General features: G+C 38.5%; 1 protein-coding gene across 4 annotated transcripts; it reads left to right on the top strand.

Moving 5' to 3' along the window:
- Positions 1 to 367: 367 nt before the first annotated feature.
- HSPH1 (heat shock protein family H (Hsp110) member 1) lies at positions 368 to 26,886 on the top strand. Of its 4 annotated transcripts, none has more exons than XM_044913207.1 (18): positions 368 to 882; positions 3,385 to 3,442; positions 5,573 to 5,713; positions 6,411 to 6,533; positions 8,660 to 8,759; positions 9,964 to 10,097; positions 10,717 to 10,961; positions 11,919 to 12,147; positions 14,149 to 14,255; positions 14,511 to 14,644; positions 16,820 to 17,028; positions 18,646 to 18,777; positions 21,238 to 21,294; positions 22,284 to 22,376; positions 23,804 to 23,911; positions 24,012 to 24,131; positions 24,545 to 24,706; positions 25,880 to 26,886. In XM_044913207.1, exons 1-18 carry the CDS (start codon positions 776 to 778, stop codon positions 26,084 to 26,086), a joined length of 2,466 nt encoding a protein of 821 aa, XP_044769142.1. In that variant the 5' UTR covers positions 368 to 775; the 3' UTR covers positions 26,087 to 26,886. The 4 variants fall into 4 exon arrangements, with proteins under 4 accessions (XP_044769142.1, XP_044769143.1, XP_021533946.1 ...); XM_044913208.1 differs by having other exon boundaries at positions 21,238 to 21,291; positions 22,314 to 22,376; XM_021678271.1 differs by having other exon boundaries at positions 21,238 to 21,375; positions 22,251 to 22,376; positions 25,880 to 26,779.

Consider the following 26,886-nt stretch of genomic DNA (forward strand, 5'->3'; position numbering starts at 1 on the left):
CGACGTGCTCTGTTGACAGCTGGTCGGCCTCCTCGGGGTCTAGGGTCTCCGAAGAAGTGGGGTTTGTCTCCGCCCGATCAGCCTCTCAGGGTCGGATACCATAACCCAGTAGTAAATTGTGAAGATTACGATTTTCCATTTTTCCATTCTGCATTGTCCGTTTTATTAGGGCAGCAAAGAGCCTGTGGCTACGGCGGGCGGGGACCTAGGTGGGTCAGCCTGGCCGGCTTGAGCCAATAGCGCCGGGGCGGCTTTTCTGCCACTATGGCAACCGCGGTCGTCCCCAGAGGGACCAGCCACCCATTGGGTAGAATCTTTCGAGAAGGCTCGAGAAAAAGGAAGCGGAAGTGGCACGTGGAGGGGCCGGTGGAGGCGCCGGTGAGTAAATGCCGCAGATTCTGGAAAGTTCTGATCAGTGCGATACATAAGGCTGAGGAATTGGGACCTCCCCTTCTGGGTCGGTAGTTCAGCGCCGCGCCGGTGAGCTGTGGGTGCAGATCGAGGCAGTCAGCCCGAGCTTGCGGAGCTACCTGCGGAGACCGATCACCGCTTTCCCCCGTGCTTAGTCGTCTGGGAGCTGCCACTGTCCCCAGGAAGCCGGAGGCGCCAGCCAGGCCGACTGTCCGTGTGTCCGTCCGAGTGACAGAGGAGCGGTCGGACTCCGCGGGAGCCGCGCGCGGCCGGGGCAAGAAGCGGCTGCGGAAGGAGCGGGCGGGCGGACGCAGGACGCAGAGCCAGACCCAGAGCCCAGGCGGAGGCGGACCGCGAGCCGGCCATGTCGGTGGTGGGGCTGGATGTTGGCTCGCAGAGCTGCTACATTGCGGTGGCCCGGGCCGGGGGCATCGAGACCATCGCCAACGAGTTCAGCGACCGGTGCACCCCGTAAGTGGGAGCCTGCGGGGGCGCTAGGAGAGACCGTGGAGTGAGGAGAGAAAGCCGGCGGGGGCTGGGGAACGTGGGGACCCGGGGCTTGCGCGCTGGCGGCGGAGCGCCGGGCCGATCGGAAGGCGATGTGGGGAGCGGTGCGCTCCTCCGTAGGATCTGGGTACCGACGGCCCGGTAGGGCAGGACGCTTGCCCAAGAGTAGGGGTGGGGGCTTGCCGCCAGGATTGGGAGAGGAGGGGGTCTTGGCGATTCACGGGGCCAAGAGAAGTCCTAGAGCGGAGTGGCCCAGGGTGGTCGCTTCGGGGGCGGGCTGCGCTCAAACCCGCGATTTCGTTCCTTTTCTTGGCAGGCCTCGGTTCGCTCTTTCCGCGGCCGCCCCCGTTTCCCCACGCGGCTTCTCGCTGCCTGTGCCGCCCCCAGCTTGTCCCCCTCCCGCGGAGCATATCTTTGCGCACCGCAGTTGCGGGGCTGCTGAGCTTTTTCTTCCGCATTGTGAATCTCGAAATGAACTGGAAGCTTCCAGAGCTTGTATGCTGCTGCTTGTCCAGTGAGCGGGCGGTCTGTTGTTAGCGACCGCAGAATCCCTCCTTTCATAGATACCTCTTCGTGCGCACTTTTGGTTGCTAACGCTGTCCGCCTTAGTGCCTTGGATCATTTGTGAAGATGTAAACGTTCTTTTGCTCATTTTATGAGCGCCATTCAAGGGGAATCCTAAATCGTGTTCTAGTTTATTAATTTTGCACAGTTTAAATAAAGGAGATAAAATGAGAATTGCACAGTTCTGTGCTAGAACTCGGGGATGAATGTTATCACTGAATTAAATATTCTACAGCGGCACGGGGTGGGCAAAGGTAACATTTTATTAAAGCAACTTTTTCGGGGGGCTTATTTTCTGAGGGTGATACATGCAAACATGCCTGCCTGTACATTAATGAAAACAATTGCTTCTCGGGAAAATTAATGTAGGTATTTATTTTTTAAATGCCTTAAACCCAAGATAAAAAGCGTAGAATGAGACATTAAGGCCCAAAGGTAGAATGACTGTGTATGTCACGATTTGAGTACAGATGGCCATTTATTAAAGTGAATGGAAAATCAGAAAATAAGCAAATATTTGACAACGAGTAGCCTTGGGAATACTTATTTCATGATTTTACGTATTTGCAAATTTAGTCTGTTCTTTAGCTGTGTAAAGGGCTTTGTAATTGGAGTATAGTAAGAAAGACACTATGTCAGGCTTTCGTGCTTAGGTACAGTTTACATCTTTGTTCTCTTTGATCCGATAAAAGGAAGAAAAGCTGTTCAGATGAGAGTAGGAAAAAATGGGTATGTGGCTGTATTGACCACTGTGAAAGTAAAGACAACAGATATTTCTCTAAAAAGGGTAAACAGAGGGCAGCTTGGAATTCCCTTTAGTCTTTTGATCTAATAGATGTTTGACTCATTTGCATTGGCCAGTATTAATTTCAGTGTGGAAAATGAGTTAAGTCGTTCTGCAAGTGAATAGTTTACTCTGAGGCTAGAATGATACACTGTTTTTGGAAGGTGCTAGCCTTTGCTTGAACACTTCTCTGGCTTTTAGGATGCTATTTAGCACCTGCTCAGATAATTTAGATTTAGGGTGTTTCCTTACTAGCAAATTTAAAGTTGATTTAGCCTGGTGTTTAATGCCCTCCGCATATTCCCATTTTGTTCATCACACTATTACTCCTACCTGCTCTCTGATTGAAAACCTAATTTGCTTACCTCTTCCTGACAAGACTTTGAGTTTCTCTCTGCTCTGTGCTGCCATTCCATTTCTATTGCTGAGAAGGCTGTCTCACAGAAGTCATTTTTCATCTCTTCTGACTTAATGTAACTAATTACTCACTCCTTTCTCTCAACTCTGTTCTGCTGTGGTCGTTGCTCTGCGTCATTTTTAGTTGGCTTCATTAAGTAGAGTCTTCCATATAAGACCCCCTCTTGTGCTTTTAAACTCCAAAAACCTAACTTAGGGCCACTTGTTTGGGTTTATATAAACCCTTTGATCCTAAAGAGGCCAGTGGTGTATATATAGAACAGCAATGGGTATGACAGTGATACTTAGATTTGTACAGAGTTGCTAACCGAGAAGTGGAATTACACCATGAATTTTGATAATCATGTATATAAGGCCAAGTTAATGATAGCTTTTATTCAAAGTATTTTCAGAGTTCATGTGCACTTCCTAATGATTGGGCATCTGGAGAATTATACTGGTACTTAAGGTACTGGAAAATGCCCCCTGAACCATGAGCAGACTTTTTTGGGTAAGATGGCCACCTAGATTGGATTCTCAGAGTAGCGATTAAGCAGACTTCCACTGAGTATCTGACCAAAGCTTTAGAGTCCAAAGTTGTGCTATAGTTACGCTGTCCTCCACCCCCCATGGGTAAGAAATTTATATGTTCTTGTCAGTTAAAGATGTCCACATCTATGCCTTTTAACAGTTTTGAGACATGCGGTTTGTGTATCTTCTAGATCAGTCATATCATTTGGATCAAAAAACAGAACAATTGGAGTTGCAGCCAAAAACCAGGTATGTTCTTTAAGAGAATTCTGGTCATTTTTAAGGGGGAGATTTTCAAGGTAAAATCTCAAGGGCATACAAGAGTATGAAATATCTAAGCCTATATATTTTTGAGTTTTAGAAATGTAATGTGAGTATTCTTTATGAGCCCTTAGATGGCTATTTTTCCTTCTGTTCTGTTCTTCTTTTCCCAAGATCTACCTTAGTGTTCTAATCTGCCAACCTTAATTTTTAATAGTTTTGCTACCTTCTAATTTATCTAATTTTTAAAAATTATAAATAAGACACTTGAACTTCTTTCATGTGTAATTTCTTATGATACGCATTTAAGAGTTAAAGATTCCTTCTAGAAGTTCTGTATTTAAAAGCATTTTCAGGTTATTTAATAATTAAGGTAAGACTGGGAGAACTTTCTATATAGACCTGTGCTGTCTTATTAGGGTAGCCATTAGGTACACTTGAAATGTACAAATGTGAAGTAAGTATGAAATACACATGAGATTTTGAAGTCTTAAAAGGAAATAAAGTATCTCCTTAATATTTTATATTGAGTACATGTTGAAATGACAGTATTTTGGATCTATTAGGCTTTTTTTTTTTAATTTTTTAATTTTTAGATTTTATTTACTTATTTGAGAGAGAGAGACAGAGATAATGAGAGAGAGCACAAGTGGGGAGGAGAGGGAGAAGCAGGCTCCCCACAGAGCGAGGAGCCTGACGTGGGGCTCGATCCCAGGACCCCCGGGATCATGACCTGAGCCGAAGGCAGACGCCTAACTGACTGAGCCACCCAGGCACCCTGGATCTATTAGGCTTTAAAATAAGTTACTGAAATTAATTTTGCCTGTTACTTAATGTGACTAGAAAATTTATGTATGCCCCTCCCACGTGGGCCTCACGTTGTAACTGGTGAGCCCTTAGGTTTGGGGAGGAAAAAATAAAGGAAAAGAATATGAAATACGAAATCTCTTCTGAGAGGCTTTTAAAGAGAGACTGAACAGTTCTTTTAAATACAGAAAATAGTATTGCTGAAACAGAAACAAAATTCTAAACCCTGGAAGGCTATAATAAGGCTAGTTGGAAGAGATACAAGATAAAAGAAGAAAAAAAAGAGAAAAATAGCTATGTACACTCAAAATAATATACTCAAAAGGAAAGAAACACATTAGTGAAGTAACTATCTTCCTGAATATGGCCATTTAGAATATTGATAATTCCAGACATAAAATTCTGTTGCATTTTTTGTAATTATATGAAGAGAGTCAATAGAGGCCCAGATCTAGCCTATAGGTTACTAGATCTACCTCAAGTCAGTTTCAGAATCACAGGGAATTTTAGTATATAAACATGCTTCAATTCTGTGTTGTTTGAAAAACTAGTACTGCCAACTTATAGTCCTCCCTTTAAAAGAAGTGGACCAGAGAAAACAGTAAATAGTTAACTGTTTTGGGATTTTCATTATTTCAGAAGTCTCAGTTTTTAGTCTTTGAATTATTTCTGTATTTTAAATAAAGTTCCCACTGCTGACTTCTGTGAGTGAAACATACTGTGGAGTGTGGGACTTTTCAATCCAGAGCCTGATCATCAAAAATATGCAGTTGAAAGCATTAAGTCACTTAGAAACTTCTTGAATTATCCTCGCCTCTTCTGCTTTTGGGTATAGATAATTAACATTCCATTATTGTCCCAATCCATGTATTTTGTGGCACAAAATGTTTATTCTGACCACTTAGCAATTTATTAGACTGTAACCACTTTTCTTTTTTTTTAAATGTAATTTGCCCTGTAGTGCTTCTAGATCTCCTTATTCATTTATTCATTGGGTATAAAACTTACAAGTTCAGTGGGGGGGAAAAAGGAATGAAATAAAGGGATGCAGTTCTTGGTTCGTTCAGGGCTTTAGTGATAGTTTCACCATCTTTGATTTTATCTTGCAGATTTTGATATCTTTTTAAAAGTCTGTGCTGACAGTATTGCCTTCTGTTCCCTCTCACTGCCTACCTTCTGGCATTTCCCGGGGTTGCGGAGAAAGTTGTTTATGTTCTTAATGGTTTGAGTTGTACAATTGACTTTCTATAAAATTGTAATAGCTGATAGATGTTCCAATTAGGAAAAAAAATTTTCTGATTTCTTTTGCAGCAAATCACTCATGCAAACAATACAGTGTCTAACTTCAAAAGGTTTCATGGCCGAGCATTCAGTGACCCCTTCATTCAAAAGGAGAAGGAAAACTTAAGTTATGATTTGGTTCCAATGAAAAATGGTGGAGTTGGGATAAAGGTAATATAACTGAGCAACCTTAGAGTCCTTAGTAGGAAATGGAATTCACCTACAGAAAAAAAAAAAAAAACAACCCTTAATTCCTAATAAACATTTAATTTAAAGTTCTTAATTAGATGAGATCTTTTTTTTTGGTCAAGTTCTTGTAAACTGTAAGTATGTTTTAATGTCTGAAAATTATTCAAATGATATATACTGCTATAACTTAAATTGTCTCATAACTTCCTTATAATTATTGAAATATAGGTTTCCTTAGGGGTGGTTAAAAAAAACCTCAGTTGTCTTGTTTTATCAAACAAAAGCCATGACAGCCCAGTTGCAGTTGTTTAGAGAGCAGTAGTGTAATACAACCAGAAATCTGTTTTTAAACTAGCAGAAACGTTCCTGTCTTAGGATCTACACCAAATAATATTTGTCACAGTGATTCATCTCTTCAGTTAGAGTGGAAATTTACTACTTTCTATAACGTTTTGACTAGTACTTTAGGTAGAGGAAAAATCTGCCTTAGCTTTTTTCCTTCTCTTCATCTCTAAAGAAAAGTTCTTTCTTTTTTTTTCTTCTCTTTCCTTTCTTCTTTTCTAACAGCTGTACCAATAAAGGTTTTCTGGAAGAGAATATGTAATAATATTTGGAAGTTAGTATTAGCATGTAGCTTTAAGTACTACAATGTTTAAAATATTTTCTTTCCTCAATATAGGTAATGTACATGGATGAAGAACATCTCTTTAGCGTGGAGCAGATAACAGCCATGCTGTTGACTAAGTTAAAGGAAACTGCTGAAAACAACCTCAAGAAACCAGTAACAGATTGTGTTATTTCAGTAAGTAGAATTCAGCAAGGCAGTATGTTTTATTTTAATTTGCCTTTTTTGCTACTCTTAAGTATTAAATGTGTGAAAGCTGTTCTATTACTAGAGATCAAAATCCTACTGGACTACATTAGCATAGTGTTCGGGAGCATTTCAGAGTATGTTTGAGTGGTATTTTTAGCCAGAAGTTGCAGAGGTTCTTGACTAGAGGTGCAAATCAGAATCTCCTGTGGGGCTCCTTGGAAAAAGAGACTGACTAGTTGAATGGGGGGTTGTTCTAAGGCAGTTAACATACTGTTAGACAGTTTGTATACTTAATGGGAAGTTTTCAGAATTCTGCTGTCAGTTGAGAACCAGTTCATTAGAAGTTTTACAATGTCACCTCCCAGTAGTGACAAAACCTAAGATATTTTAGGATTTTATTTATTTACTTGAGAGACAGAGATGGAGAGCACAAGTGGGGAGAGAGGCAGAGGGAGAGGGAGAAGCAGACTCCCCGCTGAGCAGGGAGCCCGATGCGGGACTCGATCCCAGGACCCTGGGATCATGACCTGAGCCAAAGGCAGATGCTTAACTGACTAAGCCACCCAGGCGCCCCAAAACTTAAGATTTTTATGGACAGTTGGTAGGTTATCAAGGAATATTTGAAATGGACAAAAGTCATCTTTTATTTGGATACCAAAAAGGCAGCGGGACATTCTCTCCCAAATGTCTAGGGTCTCTTTTTGATCATCTGTGGTTATGCCCTGGACCAAGACAGTCTGTGATGGACTTCCCTGCATCATTCATGGTCTTTGCATTATAACCATGGGCAGCGTGGCCTGCCCAGACCATTCAGAAGCTTTTATGGCAGTGTGTCCTAGGATATGAAAGAATAGAGGCAGAGGCTTAAAATTTCTCCTAGTGCCCTTGCAAGACAGAAGGTGTTCTGAAAGAGTATCTGGCTGTCTCTTGGAAAAAAAATTAATATCTGGTAAAATTAAAGAATTAAGTTATAAGTCAGTGGTTCTTCCTTTTTTTTTTTTTTTTTTTTAATAAGCAATATAGAAAACTGATGAAAGCAGTGTTCCTGATTTGAAAGGTGATCAGAGAGACCCACTTTTGCTCTTGCCTCTCTTTCTGAAGCAGCTACAAATACTTTGGGGAAAAAATGAAAGCCGCTGTACTAAGTTTTCTCTTCGGTACTTTCTAGTTAAGTGATTCTATGGCTGTATTGTTAGATGCTCTTCCTGAAGAGTGTCCTAGTTAAAGTGATGTCCTAGAAAGCGATCAAAAGAATTAACCTAGCTGGAAGCACAAGTCAGCACCATAAGAAACTTCATCCCATCCCTTGAGCTGTTTTTGCTTTTCTTTCTTTTAAGAATATCAACAGGCTTTGCCTAAAAATGTTTTTGTAATCTTAACAGGTCTACAGAATTAGAAGGTCCCCCATCATCTATTAATGCAATGAATAGCAAAACTATAGGGCAGTGGCATATGCCAGAATTAGCTCCGTATTATCTTTAAGTTCCTGAAGTATTTATCTGTAGTGCAATTATATTTAACATTAAATGTTGACTTAACATTGTGATCTCCAGCTGTCAGAAATTTAGGACTGGCTTAGAAATGGTATTTCATATGCTTAAAGCTTTCTGTTAGATAGGAGTAATTGTCAATATATCTTAGTGAATATTCCTGATTTTTATTTTGGATTAAAATTTGGTTACAGTAGGGCGCCTGGGTGGCTCAGATGGTTAAGCGTCTGCCTTCGGCTCAGGTCATGATCCCAGGGTCCTGGGATCGAGTCCCGCATCGGGCTCCCTGCTAGGTGGGGAGCCTGCTTCTCCCTCTTCCTCTGCCTCTGCCTCTCTCTCTCTGACTCTTATGAATAAAAATAAATAAATAATAAATAAATAAATAAATAAAATAAATAAAATTTGGTTACAGTAAAGATTACAATTTTGGGGCAATTTTTTTTCAAGTAGTTATTCTTTAAGTTAAGGAACTTGCTAGACATTAAGTCTAAAGTTCTATTTATGTTTATGACTTCATTAGGCACCTATTTAGTTGAACTGTTGTTAATTCATTATAAGTGGTTGTGAGGAATTTGTATGTGTGTATTCTAGACAAGTTAAAATTCTTTCCTTTCTTGTTGGTAGGTCCCCTCTTTCTTCACAGATGCTGAGAGGCGATCTGTATTAGATGCTGCACAAATAGTTGGCCTAAACTGCCTGCGACTTATGAATGACATGACAGCTGGTAAGGAAAAAAAAATATTTTTATGTAGAAGTGAATATACTATCAAAGCTAGAGTTAAGACACATCAGGTATCATAACCGAACACTTTTTCATGTACTTGTAAAAACATAGCCTAGTAAAAAGTATGGGTTAGATTTGAAATTAAAGAATTCTAACTTTTCAGATGCTTATGTCTAATGAGAAATTGGCACTTTGTCAGGTTTATGATTCTGTTTTCATTAAGAAATTCTTTTATATATATATTTTAATCTTTTGAGTTATGTATGTTGGATTTAGTTTTCTATTTCCTTACATAGTTTTAATAGTTAAGTTTTCCCCAAACCTTAAGATTTGGGGTTTCACAACTGCCCTGACTATAAGCATTGATTAAAAGTTTTTCCCTTCTACATTTCCTGAATATATGCAGTTAGTCACTGATCATTCATCTTCTATCAAATATTGACTTAAACTGTATCATTTGCCAGGCATTGTGTAGGTACAGATATAGTGTAAACAAAGCAATCACTATTCCTTCCTCCTAGAACCTTTACTAGTTTTTTATGATTACAGGTGAACAAAAGGTCAGTTACAATTTAGTGTATTCAGACAAAGCAAGTAAGACTTTTTTCCAGTGTATATCTAATATACACGTGTTTTATATCTGATATATATATGTCTTCCAAAACTAATATGTGTTTTAAAACTCCTAGCTGAAGTATCGATAAAGATATGTTCTTAGGGTATATGTATTTCGAAATACAGTGGTTTCAAAGCTCAGAAAAAGCTAACAGTCTCTTTAAGGTAGATCAGTTATTTGCCTTGGACCTAGAAAGAAATTGGTAGGAACTGCAGTTGCTGTAGTTGTATATTAAATTCTTAATTTTTTTGGATAAGCAGTCTCCTGGCAGGTTGTGGTTCAAATGTAAGTATTGTGTGATGAGCCTGCTACTGTTTGTGGTTACATTTCATTGTATTCGCACCTTGTACATTTTCTCTGTCACATCTCTTCATACATTGAAAAGTGATAGAGCATTGTTCTAAAATCAGAAAGGGAAAAAGTTATTGATGCCATGAAAATTAGTTCAAAGTCCAGGTATAAAAGGAATGTGTTCACCTTTAAGTGTTTGAAGTATAGTCAAATTTCCTGCATGTATAATTATTTTGGTAATGATGAAATTCCTAAGAAAATGTGAACCAAAGAATTAAAATAATTGTTTTTTTGTAGTGGCTTTGAATTATGGAATTTATAAGCAGGATCTTCCAGGCCTGGATGAGAAACCTCGGATTGTGGTTTTTGTTGATATGGGACACTCAGCTTTTCAAGTGTCTGCCTGTGCCTTTAACAAGGGAAAATTGAAGGTAAAGTCATAAATTGGAACTCAATGACCAAAACATATTAATTGTGTTGTATTTGTCATTACTTTAAGCAGCTTTGCTTTTTGGCAATGAAGAGTTTTGGGTAATATTAATAAGGAATTATTCCCAAGGTTGCTCTCCATAATGATGATGTAATTATCTTAGCATACTCGTAAGTATTCTTGCTTAAGAAAGAGCAGCTTTTTTTTTTTTTTTTTTTTTTTTTTTAATTTATTTGAGAGAGAATGAGAGACAGAGAGCATGAGAGGGAGGAGGGTCAGAGGGAGAAGCAGACTCCCTGCTGAGCAGGGAGCCCGATGCGGGACTCGATCCTGGGACTCCAGGATCATGACCTGAGCCGAGGGCAGTCGCTTAACCAACTGAGCCACCCAGGCGCCCAGAAAGAGCAGCTTTTTAAGATTATCTTCTATGTAATCATTAAAAGTAAATCAGAAATTTAGCATTTCATTTGGCTTTGGTAGTAACATTTCTCTTAACTTGGATTTCATGTAGTAATTTAAGTAGAAGTCTTGATGTCTTTAGTTGTTTGAGTAGCAGTATTTAAGGTTTTAGTTAAAAATATGATTGAAAATAACCAGATTATTTGTTTTAACTAAATTAGGTACTGGGAACAGCCTTTGATCCTTTCTTAGGAGGAAAAAACTTTGATGAAAAGTTAGTGGAATATTTTTGTGCAGAATTTAAAACTAAGTACAAGTTGGATGCAAAATCCAAAATACGAGCACTTCTTCGTCTGTATCAAGAGTGTGAAAAATTGAAAAAGCTAATGAGCTCTAACAGCACAGACCTACCACTGAATATCGAGTGCTTTATGAATGACAAAGATGTTTCGGGAAAGATGAACAGGTGCGTCTTGAATTCTGCTAGATTAAAAGAAGAAATTTCTTGCTGATGAAACTATAACCCAGATGTCAGTCTAGCTGTGGTGTTGAGAGTCTTGGCCCACGTTTCAAGATTATATGCTATACACTAGGACTGTTCACACCATTAGAAACTAGGATCACTTCTGCAAAGAGGTTGTTTTTTATTTAGAGTGGTGATAGGGGCAGAGAGGGAGAGAGAATCTTCAGCAGGCTCCATGCCCTGCAGGGAGCCCGATGTGGGGCTTGATCCCACAATCCTGAGATCATGACCTGAGCCGAAATCAAGAGTTGGATGCTTAACCGACTGAGCCACCCAGGTGCCCCATGCAAAGAAGTTTTTTAAAAAGATCTTTGCTAAGTGCCCTCATGATGGAGTCTTTTTGGTATTTATCATTTCTTAGTCTTTCTAGGCCAGTAATTGAATAATGGCTTCACAAAAAAACTTTTAGGAAGAAAAGAGCAGTCTTTTTTTTTTTTTTTTTTTTTAAGATTTTGTTTATTTGACAGAGACACAGCGAGAGAGGGAACACAAGCAGGGGGAGTGGGAGAAGGAGAAGCAGGCCTCCCGCGGAGCAGGGAGCCCGATGCGGGGTTCGATCCCAGGATCCTGGGATCATGACCTGAGCCAAAGGCAGACACTTAACGACTGAGCCACTCAGGCGCCCCTAAAATGGCAATCTTAATTTAAAAGTGATTTTTTCCCCCCCAGTAATACCAGTAGAGCTAATTTTTCCCCCATTTCTTTTCTGCACCTGTTTTGTATATTTATATATTTTTTAAAAGTTACAGATTACAGTTAAACTTGGCCCATGTGGAATAGAGGTTGTTGAAGGAAAAAGAAATTCACTGGGTTAATATTATTTAAAAAAAAAAAAAAAACAGGATATTGGCTTTAAGATAATGTTTCTAGAGATTTATAGTGTTCCTCTTGCTTGCCAAGGGCACAATTTGAAGAACTCTGTGCTGACCTCCTGCAAAAGGTAGAAGATCCCCTACACTCTCTGATGGAACAAACTCAGCTCAAAGTGGAAGATGTGAGTGCTGTGGAGATAGTTGGAGGCACTACGCGAATTCCAGCTGTGAAAGAAAAAATTGCCAGATTCTTTGGAAAGGATATCAGCACAACCCTCAATGCGGATGAAGCAGTAGCTAGAGGATGTGCACTACAGGTACGGTTTGCTCAGCCCTTCTCTCTCTTGGTGCTCATTCCTTAAACCATTTCGGCCGTATTTCATTGTGGTGGGGTTATATAGTAAGCAAAGCCCTGTGTCTAATTAGCCATCACAAGGGAGTTCACTTGCAAACACAGCCAGAAGGCTGTGGGGAAACAAGGGTCTTCAGATCTGGAGCATCCAGGAAATTTTTGATGAAAGGAAATTTGCAGCTGGTGTTTTTAAACTGCAGATCAGGAGCAGGCATGATTCTGAGGGGACACAGGAAACACAACAGTGAAGCACGAATTAGTAGTTCCAAAGCACATAGAGGGGAATTAGAACGGCAGTGTGGTGTAATGAGGAAATGATTCGGGGGAAGATTTGCAGGGCTGACAGTATTAGTTAACAAGTGGTTTTAGAAAATAGCTCTTCTTGGGGCGCCTGGGTGGCTCAGTCGTTAAGCGTCTGCCTTCGGCTCGGGTCATGATCTCAGGGTCCTGGGATTGAGTCCCTCCTCGGGCTCCCTGCTCAGCGGGAAGTCTGCTTCTCCCTCTCCCACTCCCCCTGCTTGTGTTCCCTCTCTCGCTGTGTCTCTCTCTGTCACATAAATAAATAAAATCTTTAAAAAAAAAAAAAAAAAGAAAATAGCTCTTCTTCCTCCTCCAAATGCATTGTAACTTGCTTATCAAGTAAGAAGGCCACTCAAAGGCTTAAGTTTGGCAAAGCGAAAGCACCAAAACTAGAAGTTATTGATAAGAGAATTAATCTTTATATTTAGGATAATATAGTCACCAAGTAGTTTTAACTGAAGTTTCAGGCTATCTGTGCTTAATTTTTTTTTTTAATGTTCTGTTAATCACCATACATTACATCCTTAGTTTTTGATGTAGTGTTCCATGATTCATTGTTTGCATATAACACCCAGTGCTCCATGCAGAACGTGCCCTCTTTAATACCCATCACTAGGCTAAAATTTTAATCTAGTTAGCACAATTATTTTTAATACAAAATATCAAGAGTTTCTGTACACAAAGATTTTTAGAAGGACTATACTTAATACCTTTTTTTTTTTTTTAAGATTTTACTTATTTAACAGAGAGAGAGCACAAGCAGACCGGGGAGTGGCAGGCAGAGGGAGAGGGAGAAGCAGTCTCCCCATAGAGCTGGGGGAGCCTGATGTGGGACTCGATCCCAGGACTCCGGGATCATGACCTGAGCCGAAGGCAGTCGCTTAACCAACTGAGCTACCCAGGCGCCCTGGACTATACTTAATACTCTAAAAAGGAAGAATATGTGCTCATTATTGCTGATAATCCATTGTACTCACATGATGCATCATGGGGTTTTTAGTTTTGCTTTTTCCTTGATAATGGAGTGTACCTCCTTAACTGAGTCTCTAATTCCCCAAAACATTGGAAGTTGATCATTTCGTTAGAAGTAGAGCTTATTTTGGCCTCTCTTTTGAAGGATCCTATGCTAATCAGAGATTGACCTTTAGTTTAGTCGTGTATTTAGTCAATTTTATGTGACTAGTCCACATCCACCTGTCGGGGTGGGTGTTTTCCACCTCAAATTTGAATTTACCACTGCTTCCTTCATAAAACTACCTGAAAATATGAACATTTTGGGTTTTATCCTTTTTCAGTTTCTTAGACATTTGAAAGGTGATGTGGACAGAGCTGTGTGTGGATATATACACAGATTCAAAAGTGATACAGCTTGTAATTGAAATTGCTATCAGGGCATTTCTGGCAAGGCCTGTGTTTTTTTTCCTAAGCTCCTATGAGACTTGTTACTAGTCAACAATTGTTGTCCTAAGATTCATTGTATTATCAGTCTATATTTAGTGATTGGCATAGTATTTAGATGTTAAATCCTTTATACTTACGATGTATACTATAAGCAATTTTGATTTTGAATTTAAACTTACCATCCAATTTGAATTGAGTTTTATATTAAAAGGTGAGTGCAGTTATTCATGATCTTACGATAATCCTTTCTTTTTTTCTTTTAAAGTGTGCAATTCTTTCCCCGGCATTTAAAGTTAGAGAATTTTCCATCACAGATGCAGTTCCTTTTCCAATATCTCTGGTGTGGAACCATGATTCAGAAGATACTGAAGGGTATGTAGCAGAAGATAACTTTATTCAGATAATTATTTTAATATAAAGATGAAAAAATTAACAAATGACTTTTACATTTGAGGGTCTGATTAATTGGGATCTTTGAACAATCAAACCTTTCGAAATATTTCTCTCATTTTGGTGTTAATAAATGGTGAGATAGAATTGATGGAGATTTCAGAGCATTTATTGCATTTTGTGTAGCATAGTAAGCTTAAGTGCTTGGAATACTGAATGCCTTTTCCTTTCCCCTAGGGTCCATGAAGTATTTAGTCGAAACCATGCGGCTCCTTTCTCCAAAGTTCTCACTTTCTTGAGAAGGGGACCTTTTGAGCTAGAAGCTTTCTATTCTGATCCTCAAGGAGTTCCATATCCAGAAGCAAAAATAGGTAAGCAATTAATTTTGTGTGTTTACACTTTTAAAGACTTAGTGTACCAAAGTAAAAATTTTTCTTCTCGGTGACGTTGAGTAGAACATAATGCCATGTAAAGACATTGTCAATTTACAATAATGGTAATGAAGAAATCTCTTCCTTTTATTGATGAATAAGTTGGCCTGTAAAGGTGGAACGACTTGCTTAGTGCTGCTGTTATGTCCACGTATCTGTGTTTAGGAACATGTCAGTCTTTTTTCTCTTCTGATACAGTCTCTACTTAAAGGATTACCACCTGTTTTTAATATTAACCTTTCTTCTAGATGGAATGTTACTTCTAATTTAAAACCTGGCTCAGAAACCATCACAGTAGCTTCTCAAATGTACCTTTCTATTGTAGTCTCTCTTTTTTTAAATTTTATTTTATTATGTTAATCACCATACATTGTAATCTCTTTTAAAAGTACATCTTTTTTGGTACATTTTTCTTTTTTTTTTTTAATTTTTTTTTTTTTTTTAAAGATTTATTTATTCATTTGAGAGAGCGAGAATGAGAGAGAGTACATGAGAGGGGGGAGGGTCAGAGGGAGAAGCAGGCTCCTCGCTGAGCAGGGAGCCCGATGCGGGACTCGATCCCGGGACTCCAGGATCATGACCTGAGCCGAAGGCAGTTGCTTAACCAACTGAGCCACCCAGGCGCCCATTGGTACATTTTTCCTTGAGAGGTTTGGCACTATCCATCTGTTCTGACTCTTACTAACTGGAAATTTATGGGAGAGCTACAGATCTCTTCCTGAGTGGCCGTGTGTCTTTCCCAGGCTGAGGGTAAAGTTTGCCAATATTGCAAGATCTGTTCAGGACTCACCGTTGCCCCATACTTTTTCATAACGAAGTTGTTTGAAGAAGTCTAACCTGACCAGTTGTGTTTTCTTTCTTACCACTTAAGACTAAAAATGTTTGGCACAGAAGAGGTTTTTTGTTGTTTTTTTTGTTTTGTTTTTAAACAGTTTTTACGAATTTACTGCTAGGAAATTAGCTTGAGAAATTGTTGAATAGAGAGAAATTTTAATAGGTTGGATTCTATGCGTTAATTCCCCATCGTGCAAAGGATAAAATCAAAGCTTTTTAGTATGACACCAAATCAATATGTTATCACCAAAACTGAAAAGCTCGCACATACTTAAAGAACGATCTTACATCTCTCTCTGTCCTCTAACTCATCTCGGATACCCCACAGTAAATGCTGTTTCTTTAAATGGGTCTTAACAGTAATCATTTCCTGAGCTCCAGTGATTTGATAATTATTGAACGTTTACTCCAACATCTTTCACTGACCTGGTAATTAAATCTGTAACTTTCTGTTTGTGTAAACAGCACCTTAAATATAAAAATGTCAAATCCCATATAGTGCTTTACACATACTAGATTCAGAATACTTAATTTTGGTTTAGTGGCCTCTGGAATAAGAAGGCTTTTAGTGGAGATGATATAGCTAACACGTAGCACTTGGTACTGCAGTTTTACGTGCTCATTGTAAGCACCAGCTCAGTCCACAGAAGCATAGATAGCTGAAATAACTTGCAGTAGGTTACATGGCCAGGATTCAAGCCCAGAGACTGGGTCAGAGTCCATACTCTTAACTCCTACTCAGTAATGCTCTGGAACTGCTGTATTTTGCATAAGAATTTTAGGCTTTGGTAACAGGTTTTATCAAAACCTCTCCTATTTAAGACCTAGGAAGATGTTTTGATTATTCAGTCAGAAAAAGTATTCCCTAAAGACCCTGTAGGATTAAGATGCATCCAGTTCTTGGTATCATTTGAGATCTCTGCCTTATACTAGCTAACAGATTTTTATGTCTAGTTTGTGCTTACCCATCTGGAGAAATAGGGTAGGAGGAGGCAGGGACTTCTTGTCATCTTATCTTACAGTATCTGTGTTAAATAAAAACAATCACAAGAGTGCCTTGCCTTTGAAGGTTTTACAGCATATTAAGAGTAATTCCAAGTATTGAAGTAATACCATACAACTAAGTTTATTTTATGTTAATAGTATATATCTTAATTCAGTTAGTAGAGAAAATGGGAAGATTTGGGAATAGCAATACTGTGAAGCTATATTTCTTGGTCTTTGTCTTCTTTACAGACATTTAGATTCACTTCAAAAATTGCCAATTTCTTTTTGTTCTAGGCCGTTTCATAGTTCAGAATGTTTCTGCGCAGAAAGATGGAGAAAAATCTAGAGTGAAAGTCAAAGTGCGAGTCAATACGCATGGCATTTTCACCATCTCTACAGCATCTATGGTGGAGAAAATCCCCGCTGAGGAGAATGAAGGGTCTTCTGTTGAAGCAGACATGGACTGTCCAAATCAGAGACCAGCAGAGAACTCGGACACTGATGTAAGTGTGTTCATAATAAGCCTTTGAGTTGGAATATATAGTTAACTCTATAGGAGGAGAGTAGGGAAGGGTTCAGATACGTTTTTCTTAATTTTATTTAGAATTTTGGGGAATGATGATAGCAATTGCTAGATGATGATAACATATGGCCCAGAATTTGGTGAATTATGCTTAAATTCTATACAGTTAATTTGAACTGGCACATTACAAAATAATGAGTGTAATAACTTGTTACAAAATAATAAATTGTTTTTTTTAAAGGCATTGACCACATATTGAGAAGGAAGTTTTGACTGATGATTAAGAAAAAAAGAAAAAGACTTAAAAATATTAATTTGGAACATATACCAAATATTAAAGCTGATTCTTAAATTACTGCAAAATTGGCTTTGGTATTTCAGGACTTAACTTGCTTTTATTTACATGATTTGTTATATTATGGGAGGGAAGGAAAAGAAGTATCTGCATGGAGTATAGAAAGAAAGTTGTTACTGTTCATGTTCTTCCAATTAGCATGAGTGCAGAAGAATTTTAAGAAACTTTAAAATAGATTAGCTATTGGAGTTTACTTCTGGATAATAATCAGAAATAGCTTAAATGAAGAGGCAAGTGAACAGTGTTTTAGTCAAGATGTGAGAAAGTGTGGTATCCTGTGGTCAGACAACTGTTACCACTATTATTCCTAGAACATTTAAGGAACATTAATATCTGAGCCTTAGCTTTGTTATCATTTTTAAAAATTTCAAAATAATGCGTTAAATGACCAGTGCCGTATACTTTTCCATTTGGCTACGGACACCATTATTCTAATGCCTGTTTTATCAGTCTCTTAGTACCGTTTGGATCTGTTTACATCATGAGTGCCTTGTTTCTGAATACTTCCATGTCTGCCTTAGAATCTTGAAGCTCTGAAAGAAAAATTTGAGAGACTTCAGGGTGGACAGAACGTAGTTAAATTAGAATGTTTCAGCCTTCTCCCAAAGATGGGAAACGACTAGTGCAAGCACTGATTTATCGGGAATGGAGAGGTCTACTAACATGTAGCATATATTCTTTATCCTGACATCTTCTGAGGTGGAAATAGCTGGATCACAAAAAGAAGGTGGGGACAGAAGGAGTCTTGGGTATCTGTAAGCTGAAATGATGAATCCCTGAACGACTGATAGTTGGCTTTTTTATGCAACTGTTCAGGTCATTGAAATGGTGATATGTTGAGATGCTGATGGCTGCTGGTGAATTTAAGTTTTGGAATCTTGTTTCTGGGAGAGAGGCCTGGAGTAAACCTATTTCTTGTGCTTTTGAGAGTTAATAGCTGTATAAGGCTAGATCAAAGTTTCTTAAAGGAGAGTTCTTGATTGTCATCACATCAATTAAAATGCCTACTGCTTGGTTATTTAATAATATTAACTGCTCTCATTCAAAGAATTTCTTACAGGTTTAAGATTTGTGAGGAGTTTTCAAATATTTTGTGTTTATTTTGCTTTTATCCAGTATCTTTTCTCCCCCACCTATTAAGATTTCAAAAATGGAGTGTACGTCTTTGGTGCCCTATAACCTTTTAAATTTATATAAGTACACCTGCTTTCTACATCCTTTGTGCCTGGGCTTTCATTTCAGAAAAATATCCAGCAAGACAACAGTGAAGCTGGAACACAGCCCCAGGTACAAACTGATGGTCAACAAACCTCACAGTCTCCCCCTTCACCTGAACTTACCTCAGAAGAAAACAAAATCCCAGATGCTGACAAAGTGAGTGACTCTTCTAGTTCATTCCTTTAGACAATGTTGCAACATGTGATCATTAATGATATCATTAAATCTGCAGTTTCAAGAGCAAGCACCAAGTTCTCTTATTCTGTATAGGGTTTTTCTTTTAGTTGTTTGTGTTTTTCAATTAAAATTGGAGGTACTCAAGCTCAACTAAGAGAATTGAATATTCTGCTTTAGACCTAAAAGCTTCTCTTGATTAACTGCTACTCCAAGCAACAAGAGGCAAATGCATGGCATTTCTTGTCTTCTGTAGTGCCCGAGGTATCTGCTAATGTGAGGGCAGAAATAGATACATTCCCAGGGCTGTGTGATGAGTTTTCACTTGAATTAGTCTGATGATAAATACACGGGCTATAGGAGTTTAGTAAACCTTTTTCTCCTCTCAAATCACTTGCCAAAATTAAATTAATTATGATGGTCTGCTAATAATCAGATTGTACTTCAAAGTCATTTTTCTTTGCCATGCTTCCACAATATGTATTGGAAGCTTAATTAAATATTTGTGCTTTGTCCCTTGAAAAATGACAGCTTCTAATCAAACCTTTAAAATTCATGGTCAGATAGATACTCGGAAGTTTACATTGTTACTGTAGATCATTCTGTGCTTTTCAGAACTTCACTCTTTGTACAGATTGCATGTAAGTTATTAACCTTTCATTAGTGGTTTGGTTTTTTCTTACCTTTAGATGAATTGCAGAATTGTTCTTTGGCCAAAATACATTTTCCATTTGGTGGTAAAAGTTTCCAGTCCTGTGGGGATCCTAATATGAGCTTTAGTTCCTGACTCTGAAAGCTGCCTTTTTCTCCTCTTAAAAGAGTTCTGTGATGATGATGGTGGAGCAGCATGGCTTTCTTTGCGATAACAGCTCCTTAATGTCCCACCCCTCCCCTCACTTAGTGTTGAGTATTAATGGGCTTGTGCTGTTAGTCTCAGTGCCTGACTGGAACATGACATTGAGCACCATCTCATGTTCTTCGTTGTAGGTGGGACCGCTAGCGTCAAGCCCTTTGGAACATTCTCACACACCCCTTTGCAGGGTTCTTCATCCATCCCTTGTCGAGTGCCATTTTGTGATATATCGGTTTAGTCAGTAGTTGGTTTAATGTACTGTCAGAGTCTTATTCTGACTTTTAACTGTCACACGTGTACTGTCATCGATTTGTTTCCCAAATATCTGTTGTATTCCTGTTTTTTTGCAAGGTGTGGTTGTCCTCTAATTCATTTTCCTTGTGGTCTGTGCCCCCAGAGCATGCACAGTATAATGGGGGGTTCTCGTGTGTGCTAGAGTGAAGAAGACATGGGGACTGCAGGCTAATTGACTAGATCCTTGCTGGTGAGACAGCTGGCTACACTTCTGAGACATCTGACTTTGAGGAATACTGAACTAGAAGTCTGAGAAACATGAGTTCTAGTCCCATCTCTGTCTTTGTCATTTTAGGCAAGCCACTGAACTTTTTTCAAGTCCCAGTTTCTTCTATGAAGTGCCTGGAATTCTAACAACCTTTTAACTTCCCAGAATTATCCAGTGGCGGTGCTCATTGTACTGATGGGGCTAGTCCTTCCTATTTGACCACCCCAGCCAGCCAGGGTATATGGCTGAGTTTCCTAAATTGTGTTCTTTGTCATCTCAGCTAGTAGGAACCTGTAGAAATGGAAATACATAGAAAAGTCTTGGAAAATTAAAGGCCATAGGAGATACTTACTTCTTTAGCCCTGTATTTACATATTTTGAAAAACCTGCAGTAAACTGTTAGCATTTGCTGCGTCATTTCATTTTCTATTTTAAGATTCTTTTGTCTCTTTCTACCTTATGTTTGCTTTGAAAAGGGGTATGACTCAAAGGCAGATAGTAGGAATAAGGATATTTATCTGCATATGTACATACATGTACGTATGTGTGTATATACATAATCCCCAAATTCAATAGGAAACTTTAAAAGGCACTCACCAGTATAGTGCTAATTGTAACTGAAGCAGGTATAATAGTGGGCTAGAGGGACTCAAGTATAGAGGAGAAATAGAAAGTGATCCTAATGTATTTAGCATTGGTCACAGTGTATTTTAGTTACTGTTAGATTCTAGACTGTTATTTAAAGATGTGGTAATTTAATAATAGTTTTGACTTTTTTTGGAGTCCTAGACATTGCTTACAGGGCTTAAAAATTAAAGATCTATGAAGAAGAGTTTTAGCAGGAAAGATTGAATTTAAGTTTAACATGCAAAGAGAAAAATATCCTGGTGAATTCTTGAGAGAGAATATGACATGTTCAAGTTGTAATTGCAGCCCCGTTTAAAATGAGTGGGTGGGAATTAGATGATCTTCACTCCTCCAATTTAGGATTTTAGGGATTTTATTTTTAGTAAGTGTGGTAGGGAGATTTTGTTGTTTTCAAGAATTATTTAGGAATTTTTCCATTTCTTTTTTACCCCTTCCTAAGGCAAATGAAAAGAAAGTTGACCAGCCTCCAGAAGCCAAAAAGCCCAAAATAAAGGTGGTGAATGTTGAGCTGCCTATTGAAGCCAACTTGGTCTGGCAATTAGGGAAAGACCTTCTTAACATGTATATTGAGACAGAGGTAAGTACTTCAGGTAATTATTTTCCATCCTGGAATGTATTTAGTTGGTTGGCCCTGTTACCCATACTTCTGATAGAGAAATAGCTGTACTTCTTTCCCATATCCCACGTTTTATACGGTTTTTAGGACTAGGATGAATCTTTAGTTTTATTTTTTTTTAACAAGTTTTGTTTACATTTTTGCATCCTTATGAACGAGATCTATACCCTAGATCATTCTGCTTGGTATGTAATTGATTGCCCAAGGTCTTGGAAGAAATTGGATGCCACTATGTCCTAGCACCGGGCACAATACAGTTGGTGTCTCAGGCAACACTAAATATTTCTGTTAAAATACATTGTGCTGCTTTGTAGTCTAGAATACGTGAAAAAATTTGAGATTAGGTTTTATTGTTTTGTTTTATTGAGGTGGCAACATTGTGTTTTGAAATTTAATAATAAATTACATCTCATTAATGTTTCATAAGTAAGTGGATAAATAAATTTACTTAAAGCCCTTGATCTCAAATACGGTTGCAGCGTCCTATGACGATTATATATTGGCCAATATTAATCCCAATATGAGACAACCATATAACTACCTAAAAAGAAAATTATAGTGAATTGGGTTTTTTCCTTCTTGGTATTAAACCTGAGATGCGAAAGCGTGTAATTTATTATATAATTAAAAAAAAATCACAACCCACTATGTGTATTTTAGTAAATGAAGAACTTTGTAAGATTTGTTATAAGCTTTATGACGTATACATTAGAACTGTTAACACTAATTTTTGTGTGTGTGTGTGTAATTGTTGATTTTAACACTAGAGTCTAGTTAACATTTAGTTACAGGTAATAGAAGACCAAAGCTGAAATTAATCTTCTATTCTCTGACAGGGTAAGATGATAATGCAGGATAAATTGGAAAAGGAAAGAAACGATGCTAAAAATGCAGTGGAGGAATATGTGTATGAATTCAGGGACAAGCTGTGTGGACCATATGAAAAATTTATATGTGAGCAGGTATGTGTAGAGCTCTTTTTATTCAGATAATCTCATAAAGTGTTTCATATCAAATTTGACATTTAAGTCTCTACTAGATTATGTAACGAGCTTTTTGAAAACAGAAAACTTGAGGGGTGCCTGGGTGGCTCAGTCGTTAAGCGTCTGCCTTCGGCTTAGGTCGTGATCCCGGGGTCCTGGGATCGAGCCCCGTATCAGGCTCCCTGCTCCGCGGGAAGCCTGCTTCTCCCTCTCCCCCTGCTTGTGTTCCCTCTCTCGCTGTCTCTCTCTATCAAATAAATAAATAAAATCTTAAAAAAAAAGAAAGAAAACAGAAAACTTGAAATAGGAATTATATAAATAGAGTCCTGGAAAGAGGCTCATTAGTAATGTGCAGTTTTATTCTAACTTGTCCCAGTGACTTTTTAGTTTTTACCATCCAGAAGAAAGAACCTATCAAACATTTATTTAGAGTCTATGACACTAAAGGTATGGGGGCTAGAAAGATAAATAAGAGAAAATCCTTGGTTTTAAAGACCTCAGACCTTTTATTTTTGTTTCTGGTTTTTTGTTATGAGTCTGGTTCCCTTGGTTCCTCATGGTCATTGTTTTATCCCCTAAGATTTGTTCATCCAGTCATTCCAAAGTTTATTGGGCACATTATTCCCCTTAGCCCTTTTCTAAGCTCCCAAAGTCAGTGTGGCTCTGAGTAAATCCCAGAAGCACAACTGTGAAAATGGGGCTTAGAAAACAATTGGCTAGATACAAATCTGGGATGGTTTCGGGATTAATTCTGAAGTTAAAAGAATTTAAACTTAGGGGTCTATTTTAGTTCTAAGATCCCTGGACTACCTTGTAATAAACGTTAGTTTTTGGCTCTGCCCTGACATGTCCTGGATTTCTTATGGTTGGGATTCTGAAAGAGAGATGACCTAAGGAGGGTAGACCTCCTAAGGCTAGAGTAGAAATACATTATGGGAATTGGTTCAGAATGGCTTTTTTTCAGGTTCAGTGATTAAATTGTCAACTTGTCTATTTCCCTTTGATAGTTGTGGGAGTGAATAGGAAGTTACTTCATCAAGACCTAATTGCTTTGGAGAGTGGGAAGATAATTGCTCTTCCATAACCCCATTTCAGTGTATAGATTGTTCAAAACTGGACTTCTGAGATACATTATTGTTACGGCAGTAAGCAGTTTACCAAAACTTCTCACGTGTCCACATGTAAAAGAGAAGCCAAAGAATTACTGTTCATCTCTCATATAAAATCTACTAGTGTTCATTGTTCCTTGATACTTTACAGTAAAGAGAATCCAGCTAATCAGAGTGCCTTCCTAGAAATAAGATTGGTGACTTACTGTTTAACACTTCTGAGGATGACTCTGTTTTGTTGTGAAAACTTTTAAAGTAAAATTGCCCCTGATACAGTTTCTCATGTTTCATATACAGGATCACCAAAATTTTTTGAGACTGCTCACGGAGACCGAAAACTGGCTCTATGAAGAAGGAGAGGACCAAGCTAAACAAGCATATGTTGACAAGTTGGAAGAATTAATGGTAGGTCCTTCTCTCCTCCTAGAAAGTGGTACATGTGTTTTAGACTACAAACTTTCGAAATGCAGTTAGACAAATGTTAATTTATTATATCTTGTTTTAGAAAATTGGCACTCCAGTTAAAGTTCGGTTTCAAGAAGCTGAGGAACGACCAAAAATGTTTGAAGAACTGGGACAGGGACTGCAGCACTATGCCAAGATAGCTGCAGACTTCAGAAATAACGTAAGTCTGTTTGTGTGTTGCGAGGAAGTTACCCTAGATTTTAATAAGCTGATACTAAGTTGAGGAACCTTCACTGTGAACACATCTTAAATGAGAAATTTGTTTTTGGTATTTGAAACCACAGATAGATTTGAACTTCATGGAAAATTCGGGCAGGTTAGAGGTTACTGTTAAATACTTTTTTTTTTTTTTTTTAAAGACTATTTGAGAGCGAGCATGAGCGGGGGTAGGGCAGCGGGAAAGGGAGAAGCAGGTTCCCCACTGAGCAGGGAACCCAATGCGGGGCTCGATCCCAGGACCCTGAGATCATGACCTGAGCCGAAGGCAGATGCTTCACTGACTGAGACACCCAGGTGCCCCACTGTTAAACACTTACTTAAGTCTATAGAATGACCATGCCTTTTTCCATTCAGGATGAGAAATATAATCATATTGATGAGTCTGAGATGAAAAAGGTTGAGAAGTCTGTTAATGAAGTGATGGAGTGGATGAATAATATCATGAATGCTCAGGCTAAAAAGAGTCTTGATCAAGATCCAGTTGTACGTGCTCAGGAAATTAAAGCAAAAATAAAGGTAAGTATTATTGTCTGATGTTTGTTGCTGTGTTTTCTTAGGGACTCAAGTTGCAATCCTGTGAACCTTAAACATAGCTCTTTCTTTGATCAATCTTCTACCTCATCCTGATTGAGGCCAGATTTCTTAGTTCATTATTGATACTACAAAATACAGAAGACCTTATATGTTTCTCTTAAATTTCCATTTCTTCGTTATTCATTCATTTCAACAAATACATTTGTTGAGTCCCTACCACGTGGCAGCCATTGTTCTCAGGTTAAACTCTGTACAAAGTCACTGCCCCTGTGGTAGTCACCTGCTGGTTCGAGGAAGGCTTGACAGCAAACAGGAGAGGAGAGGAAGTGTATCAGATGGGGTCAGGTGCTGCGGGCAAAAATAAAGTAGTCAAAAGGATTAGGGGATTCTGGGCACTGGAGAAGGACCCAGATTGGTATTTGATCAAGGAAGGCCTTGCTGAGTGTGTGAGGCTTTGAAGAAAGTTGAGACGAAAACCAAAGAATGTTTTCCATCTGGAAGAATGTTGAAACAAAATGAAGGTTAAAGAAGCGTGAGCTTTTTTTTTTTTTTTAAGATTTTATTTATTTATTTTGGAGAGAGAGCATGTGGGGGGGAGGGGCGGAAGAAGAGGGGGAGAGAGCATCCCAAGCAGACTCTAAGGTGCAGAGTCCGATGTGGGGGTCAGCCCCAGGACCCTGAGATCGTGACCTGAGCCAAAGAAGGCAAGAACTGCAAGCTCAACCAACCGAGTCACCCAGGTGCCCGAGAATTGTGAGCCTTTGAAGTCAGGGGGCTATAATCTTGAATCCCAGTTCTTTGCTCACTAGTTTTCCTGATCTTGAGGTTTAGTTAACCATCCTCTCTGAACCATCTTTCCTCTTTCCTAGGTGGGGATCATAATTTCTACCTTTAATATTGTGAGGATTAAATGAGATAATAAGATGTGAGGACTTTACAAGTTCCTGACTCATCATAGAAGAATATTCACTGCTCTTTTTTGATTAGGCTTCAAGTCATAGTTTTGGGCAAGTGTAATGAGGAAATTGAATTCCTCGAGATATGTGTAATTGGAGTTGATAGAAAAACAGTTCAGGTGGTGTGTTAGGAAAGTAATTGAAAATGACTGGGTGGATCAGAGTTAACCTGATTACCAGTTTTGTTTCCCTTGCTTAGGAGTTGAATAACACTTGTGAACCCGTTGTAACACAACCCAAGCCAAAAATTGAATCACCCAAGCTGGAAAGAACTCCAAATGGCCCAAATATTGATAAAAAGGAAGAAGATTTAGAAGGCAAAGAAAATTTTGGTGCTGAGCCTCCACATCAGAATGGAGAATGTTACCCAAACGAGAAGAGTTCCATTAATATGGACTTGGACTAGATAACATTACGTTGGCGTAGTCCTTCAATGAATAAAATATTTTTGCCATAGTATGTGATTCTACATAACATACTGAGACTATTTATATTTTCTTTTTTAAGGATGTTTAGAAATTTTGTGTATTATATGGAAAGAGAAAAAAGCTTAAGTCTGTAGTCTTTATGATCCTAAAAGGGAAAATTGCCTTGGTAACTTTCAGATTCCTGTGGAATTGTGAATTCATACTAAGCTTCTGTGCAGTATTACCATTTGCATCACTGAGGATGAAACTTTTGTCTTTTGGAGAAAAGAAAACAAACTGTACTGCTTGTTCAAGAGGGCTGTGATTAAAATCTTGAAGCATTTGCTCCTGCCAAGGTAGTTTTCTTGCATTTTGCTCTCCATTTCAGCATGTGTGTGGGTGTGGATGTTTATAAACAAGACTAAGTCTGATTTCATAAGGGCTTTCTAATATTAATTCTGTCCAATAGAATATGACTTTTTGCTTTGATATTAAAAATCAACGAGTAAAGCAAAAGCTAGTGAAATGTGTTAGCAGCATGCAGAACAAAAACTTTCAACTATATCTCCTGTCATACAGTACATTGTCATGTGAAGGTATAAATTGGAAGAAATGTTGATTCTGTTTGTAACTGATATTGTGAATGAAGCCTTTTATGAGCTTTAAAATAAAGTTCATCTTATGGTGTCATTTCTAAACGGTTTTGTCATTAACTCAAAAATGGGATTGGGAGGGAGAAGGCTATATAAATGGTAGCAAAAATGAAGTTACTTTGTATGAAAATCCAATTTTCCTTTTT

The sequence above is a fragment of the Neomonachus schauinslandi genome, chromosome 3 (genome assembly GCF_002201575.2).
Source record: "Neomonachus schauinslandi chromosome 3, ASM220157v2, whole genome shotgun sequence".
Classification (NCBI taxonomy): Eukaryota; Metazoa; Chordata; class Mammalia; order Carnivora; family Phocidae; genus Neomonachus; species Neomonachus schauinslandi.